The 11,860-nt window shown below is 45.6% G+C and overlaps 1 protein-coding gene across 1 annotated transcript; it reads left to right on the forward strand.

Annotated features, from left to right (window-relative positions):
- The first annotated feature begins 1,997 nt into the window (after positions 1–1,997).
- Positions 1,998–7,876, forward strand: LOC122113680 (speedy protein E4-like). Its single transcript, XM_042686743.1, has 6 exons — positions 1,998–2,100; positions 3,035–3,271; positions 4,196–4,254; positions 4,767–4,852; positions 7,481–7,649; positions 7,817–7,876. Exons 1-6 carry the CDS (start codon positions 1,998–2,000, stop codon positions 7,874–7,876), a joined length of 714 nt encoding a protein of 237 aa, XP_042542677.1.
- The last annotated feature ends 3,984 nt before the right edge of the window (positions 7,877–11,860 follow it).

Genomic DNA, 11,860 nt, shown 5'->3' on the forward strand with positions numbered 1-11,860 from the left:
ACCTTGAGCAAAAGCAGCCAAGGGACAGTGCCCAGGCCCTGATTTCAAGCCCCAGGACTGGCAAAAAAATGAAATGAAATAAAATGTTGGGCATAGCCTGAGTGACAGGCTTCTTGCTAATAAGTTCCAACAATGGATGATATGCCAGATTGAGCCCAAATGTAGGAACAACCTGAATCTCCAGTGACACTTATGCAGGGATAAATTGATTGTGATCTATCTAGACAACAAGCCATTATTCTTCTTCCAAAAGGAGGAATTTGGGATCTACCCTACAACAGTGTAGATCCTGGAAGGGCACAAAAGGACCAAAAATAGTGCCTGATCCCATAGCATGTGAGCTGTACCAAGATGACCTGGAGTCTTCAGGTTCAGAGAGACAAAAAGTAGATTTGGTATCACATGGGTATAAAGTTTCTGTTTGGGATGTTGGAGGTTCTGGTGGTGATGGTGATGGTAGCACAGCAATGTGAATATGTGGAGGCTACTGGACTGTACCTCTAAAATTGGTTCAGTGGCTCATACCTATAATCCTAGCTACTTGGGAGGCTGAGAATGAGAGCATCACAGTTCAAAAACAGACTAGACAAAAAAGAAAAGCCTGCAACATCCCTTCTCAACCAAGAGCTGGGGACAGCTTGTCATCCTAAGCTATGTGAGAGGCCGAAATTGGGAGGATCACGGTTCCAGGCCACCCAGGAAGAAAAGTCCTATCTATTGTCATGGAAAGATGTTGGGCATAATTGTATGTCTCTGTCATCCCAGCTATGATGGGAAGCCTAAATAAATGGACCATGTTCCAGGCATGTACCAAGACAAGAAGTGAAAACCTATCTTGAAAAGAGTAAGTTCAGCCAGATGCCAATGGCTCATTCCTGTAATCCTATCTACAAAGGAGGCTGAGATCTGAAGATCACAGTTTGAAGCCAGCCCAGGCAGGAAAGTACATGAGACTATTCTCTCCAGTTAACCTGCAAAAAGCTACAAATAGAGCTGTGGCTCAAGTGGTAGGGTGCTAGCCTTGAGAGAATAACACTAAAGGACAGTGCCCAGAGCCTCAGTTCAAGCCTCAGGACCAGCACATAGACAAAAAAAGTAATAATGAATTTGAAAAGAGGGCTGGAGGTAAGGCTCAGCAGTGCAACACTTAACTGGCAAAGTTTAGACTTTAGTACTACAAAAAGTGGTTGAATGAATATATTTGCCTTTTTAATATTTTACCTAAATGTGAATATGGCTCAGTTACTTCTTTACCACAGACACTTATGTTCAGCAAAGTCAGCAAGTACCTCTAACCCACGAAGTTTCACTATGTTGCTTGAACTGGCATCAAATTTTTAGCTCAAGAGATCCTCCTGCTTCAGCCTCCTGAGTACTGTGAGGACAAGTGCATGCCACTGTATCTGTTTTTTATTTTACATTGAGAAATAAAAGGAAGAAAGGAAAGAGAAAGAAAAAAGAAGGAAGGAAAGAGAATGAAGGAAGGAAAGAGAAAAGAGAAAAAGAAAAGGAGGAAGGAGAGAGAAAAGAAGAAAAGAAAGAAAGAAGGAAAGAAAGAAGAAAGAAGGAAAGAAAGAAGAAAGAACAAAACCCAGGCAGTGATTCCATCAGGCCCCAAGAGCATTGTAGTCTTTTCTGTGTCATGCCCCATGCACTTTCCACCCATAAGGGGAAGGTCGTGTTCTACCTTGTACCTGACATTCATCGAGTATAGGTTAGTCAGGCAGTTACCTATGTTTGCTTTCAAACTGGTTGTCAGGCTGGAATAGCTGATGACATCAGCAGCTTCCACCTTGCTGATTGGAAGAGACCGCATTCCGAGGTGCTCGGTGATAGGATACAGTGGATAACAGCATCTTTTCAGCTTTGTCCGCTAGTGACTTTTCTCTGGTTTAGAGAAGGTCTCCTTTCTCTAGTGGCTCAACTAGAGCCCAGAAGAAAGTATTTGGACAGTTCAAAGTATAGGTTTGGTGGAAGAGAGAAAGTTCGTGAGACTCATGGCCGCTTTCCAACCATCTTCTACAAGTGAGGCCCAGAGTCCCCAGCCCTCAGGCTACTCTTCTGATATAGTGGTGGAAGAAGATGTTCCAGGGCCATCAGGTGAGGGTCTGGGATGAGAAGAGATTTAAGAGGGTGACTAGTACTGAGGAAGGGGTACACAAAAAGGAAGGAGGAACCCAGGATACCAGGGACTGGAGGAAGGGAGGACTAGAGATGGGACAAGGTTGTCCATGTGGATAGAAAACCTTCAGAGTAGTGGGGTGCTGATGGCTAATGTAATCCTAGCTATTTAGAAGGCTGAGATCTGAAGATCATGGTTTGAAGCCAACCCAGGCAAGAAAGTCCATGAGACTTATCTCCAATGAACCACCAGAAAACTGGAAGTGAAGCCATGGGCTCAAAGTGGTAGAGTGCTAGCCTTGAGTAGAAATGCTCAGGGACAGCACCTAGGCTCTGAGCTCAAGCTCTACAACTGACAAAAAAAAGAGAGAGAGAACTTTCAGAGCAAGTAAGAGTTAAGAGATGAGATGAAGAGCTGGAGCTTTTGACTCACACCTGAAATCCTAGCTACTCAGGAGGCTGAGATCTGAGGATCATGATTCAAAACCAGCCCAGGGAAGGAAAGGCCATAAGGTGCTTCAGTTAACCACCAGAAAACCAGAAGTGAAGCTGTAGCTCAAAGTGGTTGAGCTCTAGCCTTGAGCAGAAAAGCTCATGGACAGAGCCCTGAGTTCAAGCCCCACTACTTGACCCCCTCACCCAAAACAAAGATGATATGAAGGGCAGAGAAAGGGGAGGGTTGACACCTTTAGTGGAAGAAGTACTATAATGAGGAAGAGTTTTCAGAAAGGAGAGGGGACAATGACTAGGTGAACTGGGGGGAGGGGGGTTGACATAGATCATCATGGGGACAGAGAGAACAGTGGGTTGGGAGTTGAGTTTGGGGACTTTTGGGGGGCACTGGGGCAAGGCTTAGGTGGTTGAAAAGTGTTAACCCACCGGTATTACATGGGAGCAGGATTTCTTTACTCAGCCCCATGGATGAACCCCAGGCCCTCGCTTCAGCGCTCCAGTGTGAAGAGAAAGAGGGACTGGTCATCAGATTCTGAATCTGAGGAAGAGCCAGATGAAGAGATGGTACAGGAGAAGGAAATGGCTACCAAGCCCGAGTGGTCTGTGGAGAAACTGTGTGGACTGAAGATGAGATTCAAGAGGCGGCGCCGCTCACTCGTGCTCCCTGTGCATCACGAGGTGTTCGCCAGGCTGCTCGGTAGGAACAATCCCCCTGCCAGACAGCCATGGCATCCTCTACTACCAGTGCCTCCAGGGTGTGCGGTCTGGGGTGGGAGGACAGAAGATCACGGGGGAACCCTTGACTGCTCTCATCCCTGGGGCACACAGACACCACCCCCAGGGACAAATAGATGACAATGTCCACACTAGTCCTGACAAAGGTTACATCCCACCCCCAAAACAACTTAGTCTGCACTCTCCCCTCTGAAACTTGGCACTTCTTTTCTTTTTTCTGGTTTTTGTTTTTGTTTTTGTGCTGGTCCTAGGGTCTAGACACTGACCATGAGGTGTTTTGTTTTGTTTTGTTTTGTTTTCTCCCTTCAAGACTAGTGCTTAACCACTTGAACCACAGCTTCATTTCTGACTTTTTTTTGGAGGGGGGTGGAGAGGGACAGTTTGTTGGAGATAAGAGTCTCACAGATATTCCTGCCGGGGCTGGCTTTGAATTGCAATCCTCAGATCTCAGTCTCCTGAGTAGCTAGGATGGTAGGCCTGAGCCACCAGTGCTCAGCTTAAAGCATAGATCTTGCTGACGTTGCTGACCCAAGTGACTAACAGAGCCACATTCACATCCTAATGTGACATCAAAGGGTATCATTGCATGAACTACGTTTCAGCTTCTGCAGTGGTGCCTTAAGGTGCAACAAGGGGCCTCTGTTGAATCTAAGACCTGAATCCAGCCCATACTTGACTGGTACCTGGATGTTCTACTCTCCCTCTGTAGCAAATCAAGGTGGCTCAGAGAGACCACTGTCCCTTGCATGGAGAACCTTCTTCTCTAACTCTTGCCCTGCATCTGTCCTTGGACGTGGCCACTCTAAAGAGAGGCAGGACCTCCCTGCGCTCTGCTCCCACAGCAGCCCTGTTGTTTCCTACCCTCACACATGTGCTCTGTCCACAGAGGATCCCGTGGTGAAAAGATTCCTGGCCTGGGACAAGAAACTGAGGGTGTCTGACAAGGTGAGGGGACTGTCCACTGAGTGGGGCCAATGTTGGGGAGAAGCCCCTCTAACCCACAGTCTTGTGTACCTGCATGACACCTCCTGACACGGCACAGTCCTGGCCCCTGATGACCTGTCAGTCTCTCCCTTGGGGCCTGGAAGTTTGTCATAAAGGGGATGGGTGGCCCCTACTTCTGTTTGGGGTCAGGTTACCCTCTTGCCTTGGGAATCTGTGGCTGTTGCCACCTGTAAGTTTCTGCCCCTCTCCCTCCTTTCTGAGCCATCTGTCCTTCCCCCACCTAAGTGTTCCCAGTGCTGGTCATCAGGGGACATGGCTGATATCCCTCCTCTTGACTTCTCTGATTGGCCACCAGCCTTCCAGCCCTTCTCCTTCCCCGCTAAGCAGGTCATCCATACTGGGGGTCACTGCTCAGAGCTGTGCACCTGCCTCAGCTTTCCTTTCCTCTGTCCCCAACTCCCTCCTCTCCGGGGTGTGACCTCTCTTTTACTGTTTTCCTCTGTCTCCACCAGTACCTCCTGGCTATGGTCATAGCTTATTTCAGCCGTTGTGGCCTCTTCGCCTGGCAGCTTCGGCGAATCCATTTCTTCTTGGCTCTGTGAGTATTTTGTCTTCTCCTGTCCTACAGTCTCCTGTGAGGGATTGGAGAAATGGGCTGTGAGATTTCACCCACTTAACACCTCTGTTCTGTGCATTAAAGTATAGCTTTATCTCTGGTGTTCCTTAAAAATTGTTTTTATATTATTAATATAAAGGCAATGTACAGAGGGGTTATAGTTTTGTGTTTTTGTGTGATTTTCTTTTGTTGTTGTTGGTTATGGGGCTTGAATTCTGAGCCTGGGTGCTATCCCTGAGCTCTTCAGCTCAAGGTGAGCACTCTACCACTTGAGCCACAGCACCACTTTTGGTTTTCTGGTGATTAATTGGAGATAAGAGTCTCATGGACTTTTCCTGTCTGGGCTGGCTTTGAACTGTGATCCTCAGATCTCAGCCTCCTGAGTAGTTAGGATTACAGGTGTGAGCCACCAGCACCCAGCTAGAGGGTTATAGTTTTATAAGCCAGTTAATGAGTACATTTCTTTCTCTAACGCTCTCCTGGTTTTCCCCTCATATCCCCATCCACAAGTTGGATAGTTCATTTTCCACATTCCCATGTCCAGTGAGTACTACCGCTGTGTTTGTTAAGTCTGGTGTTCTTCAATTTAAAAAAATTATCTTTAAGTAGTTGTTCAAAGAGCTTTCAATTCAATAAATCAGTTTATAAGTACAATGAATCTTAATGTCACACCTTCCACTGTTCTCCCTCATTTTTCCCAACCTCACTCATACCCTCAAGTTATGTGTTATACTGATTTTACTTAATGAAAAAAAAAACCACAGCTGTAATATCAAGAGAAAAAAATGAAAACTAGGGGCTGGTTGTCCATGTTTATAATTGTCTCCTCAGTAGGCTGAGAATCATGGTTTGAAGCCAACCTCAGACAGACAAATCTGAAAGATTCTTATCTCTAATTAATCAAAAAGCCGAAAGTAGAGTTGTGGCTCAAGTAGTAGAGCGTCAGCCTTGAGCAAAATAGCTAAGAGTATGTGGCCTGGAATTCAACACACACGCATATATGTGCACATGTATACACACACATGCACAAACATATAACTGGAACACAACCAAAGGCAACATAGAGGGGTGGAAGAGGGAAGGCACAGATCTGACTTCCAAGCAAACAGGTCTGAGTGCAGCCATTTCTGACTCTCATTTCTATCCTTCCTGGACCTATCTCACTGTCACTCTATTTTCCTCCCTTGCCCTCTCAGTCAGGTGCCTAACCCAGGTCTATGGTGAAATTCTTGCTGCTGATGCTTCTTGCCAGCCACTCCCCAAATCAGTGGGTTTTGTGTGTGTCCAGAGTATCCTTCCAAACACAGGCCAACTGCACCCAGGCTGCTTGGCAACTGCACTGCTAATTATTCTCCAGACTAAGGCTGGGCTTCTCAGTGCAAATTCAGCCAGCTGTACTATCTCTACAACCAAACTTGCTTACTGTCTGGATATATTCTCCCCCCCCCCCTTTTTTTTTCTTGCATGACACCTTTCCCCTGCTCTTCCTTCTATGTGTAGTTTGTTTCCTGGGCTGCTGTCTTCCTATACATGTACCTAGAAACAATCACTATCCCTAAAGTCAATTCCAACACAAAAAAATTAGTCAGACTCATGGGACTCATGGTTAGCCCACGTGGTTGTGAGGCTGAGGGCAGGAGAAACATTTGAGCCCAGGCGTTTGACACCAGCCAGGACAACATCGGAACAACCAAACCAAATCAAAAATAGCCTAAACCATTTTGCTCCCTTCACGAATCCGCCAGTTCTGCCATCATAATAGAACTTGGGAGATTAAAGTCTCTTGCCCCCTCCCTCTGCCCCCACTTCCCCAATCCCATTTGACACCATTGAAGGCAGGACCCTGTCAAATGACACCCCAACCTTGAAACACTCAGCTCAAATCTGTTTCCTTTGCATGTTTTTGTTACAGTCAATGAGGTATTCAGTATGGCATGTGGTGGCACTCATGTAATAATTTTTTTTTTGTGCCAGTCCAGGGGCTTGAACTCAGGGCCTGGGCACTATCTCTGAGCTTTTTTTTGCTCAAGGCTAGCATTCTACCACTTGAGCCACAGCTCCACTTCTGGCTTTTTGCTGGTTAACTAAAGATAGGTATCTCCATGGATTTTCTTGCCTGGGCTGACTTCCAAACCACAATCCTCAGATCTCAGCCTCCTGAGTAGCTAGTAGTACAAGCATGAGCCACCAATGTCTAGCAACAAAATCTTATGAAAAGCTTCCTCTTTGCCAAGAGTCTAAGGTCATGGAAACAAAAATCTAAGAAATCTCGGTTGAATCAATTTTACCTCATAAACCAAGCCCTCAAGTGACCATTTGGTAGGGCAGAAAGAAATTGACAAGTAGACCAGGGATAGCCTGTGTACCTTGGGTCTGGCAGAAAGATAGGTGCACATGAGGGAAGAGAGTAAGCATGATGGTGATGAGCAAGTCTGAAGTCAGCTACGTGGCACAAGAATGGAAAATCCCAGCCTTGAACTCTCCAGATTAGTTTTGTCTTCACCATCATTCTGAGAGGGGGCCTTCAGGGGCCCCTTGAGCTCTGGATGGGCTATGAGGGTACACTAGGTACAGGTGCTCCCTGACACCTGCTCTGATTTCTCTCCCCAGCTATCTGGCCAATGACATGGAGGAGGACAACCAGGCTCCCAAACAAGACATTTTCTACTTCCTCTATGGAAAGAGCTATGCAGAACGCCCCATGTTCCACAAATTGCGCTACCAGTGGATTCGGACCATGGGCTGGAATGTTCGGGTTTCCCGAGAGGAGTGTGAGGAGGTGGGGATCTGGAGCTGGAGGAGGAAAGGCTGAATGGAAGAGAGATGGGAAGGGATGGGTAGAAGAGGGATGCGGGGACTAGAAGGAAAAAAAAATTGGAGGTTGGAGAAATGGAGGCGGTCCTTGTGAGGAGCAGCACTTGTTCAGGGAATTGTTTTTCTTTCCAGATTCAAAGTTACGATCCAGATCTCTGGGTGTGGGGGCGAGACCGCAACCACTTGTCCTAGGACTCTCTGGACTATGAAGGTCCTCAGCTTGAAGGCAGGTACGCCTGCATCTTCTGGGGTATAGATGGAAGGATCTGTCCTTTCATTAGGAAATCCACGGATCCACTTCCTTGGCCATTCTCATCCCATTCCATTGGATCAGACTGACATGGCCCAGCCATGTCACAAGGCTGGCCCCTCCCCTCATCATTGCCCAGCCACAGAAATAACAACCACAGGGACATGGCCTTGAAAGACATGCCGAGTGACTCAAGGGCAGCCTGGCCTCAGAATTACCCATTGATCACGGGGGTGGGGTGGGGGTACATTTAACTCCAAGCAGTTGGATCCAAATGATAGCTTTGAAATAATGTTGATTTCTGTTATCAGTTAATATCCCCTAGCCATAACTTCTTCCCCTCCCCCCCAAATTTGTGCTTTTAGTTTCTCTTAATTCATTTGTTGGTTCCTTGTGGGATACTAGCTTTGGGGATGTATTTGTCACAAAATGAAAGTTTTAAGAATAGGCCATTGAACAGAAGTCTCTATATTGGCAATGAAAAATAACCATTGGCTTCTTTGCATACTAATTTGCCTTCAAATAAATTGCTTATGGCCAGAATTCTTTTGCTTTCTTACTCCCTTTCACTTTCCATTGCTAGATCAAATTCTCCTCTTGAAAAATTCCAATTTTACCCTTCAGGTTATGATCAAGAGAGTCAGAACTGTGCAGGTTAAGGAATAGGAGGTTCTAGCAGAGTGCTGGTGGCTCATGCCTGTCATCGTAGCTACTCAAGAGGCTGAGCTCTGAGGATTTTAGTTCAAAGCCAGCCTGGGCAGAAAAGTCTGTGAGACCCTTATCTCCAATTAGCCACCAAAGAAACAAAAGTGGAGCTGTGGTCAAATGGTAGAGTGCTAGCACTGAGCACAAATTCTCAGGGACGGAGCCTAGGCCCTGAGTCCAAACCTCAGGACTGGCTGGCACGTGTACACACACACACACACACACACACACACACACACACACACACACACACACACACACACACACACACACGGATGATGAGGCTAGAGATGAAATTGGATCATTAAGGGGTTTTAAACTCTTAAGTGGAACTGACTTAGTGTGTCAATCATCTTCATGCCTGGAAATTTTCATCTGACATCCTATGTCTTTGCCTCCCAGATTGCAGGACCTAAGGACATGTACATTTTCAACAGGAAGTCTAACCAACACTTACCACAACCCCCGATGAAGGAAGAGAGGAGCTCTCTTACAGAAAATCTGAAGAACCCAGACTCTATTAGAAATACTTGCATAAAACTGCCACAAACCCACCTGGGAAGTGAGGGTACATTTAGGACCTCCTGGAGGGACAATGACAAACCAGGATTCTTTCTGAATCTCTCTTCCCATCACTTTTAGATTGTAAGATTCTAGTCTCTCCAAAATTGAAGGTCCTGATTTTTGTGCCAATTTTGATGGTGGAGTCAAAAGCTATCTGAAGTTAGACTGTAGGAACTCAGACTGGAAAGGAGTTACTTTGAAAAATGTATAGTTTTAATTTGAAAATAGAGTTTTAATAGATAGGATTAATATATATATACATTTTACTGTATTATTTTGAATAGGTTGGACATGGAATTATTATTGATCTTTATTTAAATGATTTAGAGATATTTATAGTTTCAAAATAGTTTCCTATAGTTTTGTGATCTCATGTATTCATAAACATTTTGACTTATATATCATTCATACCAACAGCTTCCATATCTATAAGACTTAAGCTATAAGCTTAACTTAATCTACAAGCTAGGTGGCATTAGCTCAAATTCTTGTAAATATCAATTTTGATTTGACATGTCTTCCTAATTGGCTTGTAAGCAGTGAGCTGTACTTGGTTAATTTTTCTGGATATATCTGTATGTCATTTTAAGCAGGACATTTCTTTGGAAAGAATACATGTGAATTGTGTTTGTAAAGAAAGCACTGCCACAATTTCTTTAGGAAAATGCAATAAAGATGAAATATCTCCTACCTCAAGACATGTGTGATTATATAAATATTGTTTAACACCATTGTGCCTATTTGGGAAAATTCTGAGCCCTGAAACAGAACCATGGATTTTTTTTAATGTAGGGGAGGAAATTAAAAGGTGACAAATCTTCAGCTAGAACTTGAAGCCCCAAACAAGGGGAAAGGTATTGAGGGAAAATCATTCAGAAGAATAGAAAGAAGAGAATTTCATGGGTGGGAAAAAATAATCCCCCACTGAACTGAAACAAAAATGGTCCAAACTTTGGTATTCCCTTCCTTAAATCTGCCCAGTTCTGCCTCTGGATGGAACTTCTCAGTAAGGTAAGTAGAGGAGCATGATGATCTTTCTGAAGCTGTGAAGATACTCGAGGTTCCTGTTCTTCACACGATGAATCAGGGGAGATAGGAAAGAGAAAAAAAAAGTCTTTCTGATCCTGTATAACCGAAAGCATGCTGGTCAGTTAAGCGTAGTTACTGAAGTCACTGCAGTTGTGAGCATAGTTAGGTGCCTGCTCCTATTACATTTTGTTGTCTGAATAACTGACTGCAACATCATACCAGGAAATCCACCTAGATGCTGGGAACATGCCCCAAATCTGAACTTCAGATTTGAATGACCTTCAGAAAAGAATGTCTACCATGAGGGGCTGCTGGGAAGGTGGCTCAGTGGTAGAGCGCTTGCCTTGCATGCATGAGGCATGGGTTCGATTCCTCAGCACCACATAAGCAAAAAGAAAAAAAGCTGGAAGTGGCGCTGTGGCTCAAGTGGTAGAGTGCTAGCCTTGAGCTGAAGAGCTGAGGGACAGCGCCCAGGCCCAGAGTTCAGGCCCCACGATCAGACCACCCCCCCCCCCAAAAAAGAATGTCTGCCATGAATTCTCCTAAACATAAGATAGAGGGGCTTGAGGTAGGGAGTGGGGGGGGGCGGTGGACATAGAAGCACATCCCTGGAAAGGAGGCACAGAAAAGGCAGGGGCAAAGGTTCTTTCCTCAAGGAAAGAAGGAGGAAGAGTCCAGCACACCTGGAGAGGGAGGGTATGTGACTGACACCTGGCCAATCAGCAGAGACTATCTTCCTTTCCCAGTTGATTGGCCAATGTCTAGATATGAGCCCAGTCAGGTCCCATAAATCAGGACTGTCTTGGAACCCTGGGGTGGCAGTTACTGAGGCAGTTGGTGCGTCTTGCAGTTGCTGACAGTTAGTGCCATATTAGCACTTGAAAGGCAGAGCCCAGCACACAGGGCAGTAAGCAGAGCCTCAAGGTCAGGAGAGGTAATTTCTGGTGCCATCATCCAGCACTCAGGTACATCCATGCCTGACACCATCTGCCATTAGATTTCTTAGTTGTCTGATTTTTTTTCAAAGCTAGGGATTGAACTCAGGATCTCATAGTTGTTAGGGGAGCAATTTACCCCTTTGCCATACCCTGGTAATTTTGTTTTTACTTTGTGTGTGTGTGTGTGCGCGCGCGCGCCAGTACTGGGCTTGAACTCAGGGCACAGAGCCTGAGTGTTGTATTTGAGCTCTTGCCACAGCTCTACTTCAAGCTTTCTTGGTGCTTAATTGGAAGATAAGCATCTCACCAACTTTCCTTCCTGGGCTGACTTTGAACTGTCATCCTCAGATTTTAGCCTCCTGAGTGCAGGATTACAGGTGTGAGCCTCCAGCACCCCGCTGCTTCTACTTTTATTTTCAGTTAGAGGCTTATGCTTACTGTACCCAGAAGGGCCTCCAACTTGTGATTTTCCTGTCTCCTCCAACTATTTTAAGAACACAGGCGTATACCACCATGTATACCTATACTCCTTAGTTTTGTTAATCCTCTCCCAATTTGGTGATCTAAGCCACTTTGAATTTTATTCCAGTAGCCAACCAAGGTCAGCCAGTTCCTCCAGCTGTCTTAAGGGGCGAGCCAGGAGCTGCAGGAGCATGGACTTAGGCTAGATACCAGGATGGGCATCCTGGG

Source organism: Dipodomys spectabilis, unplaced genomic scaffold (genome assembly GCF_019054845.1).
Source record: "Dipodomys spectabilis isolate Male_0828 unplaced genomic scaffold, ASM1905484v1 ptg000098l, whole genome shotgun sequence".
Lineage (NCBI taxonomy): Eukaryota > Metazoa > Chordata > Mammalia > Rodentia > Heteromyidae > Dipodomys > Dipodomys spectabilis.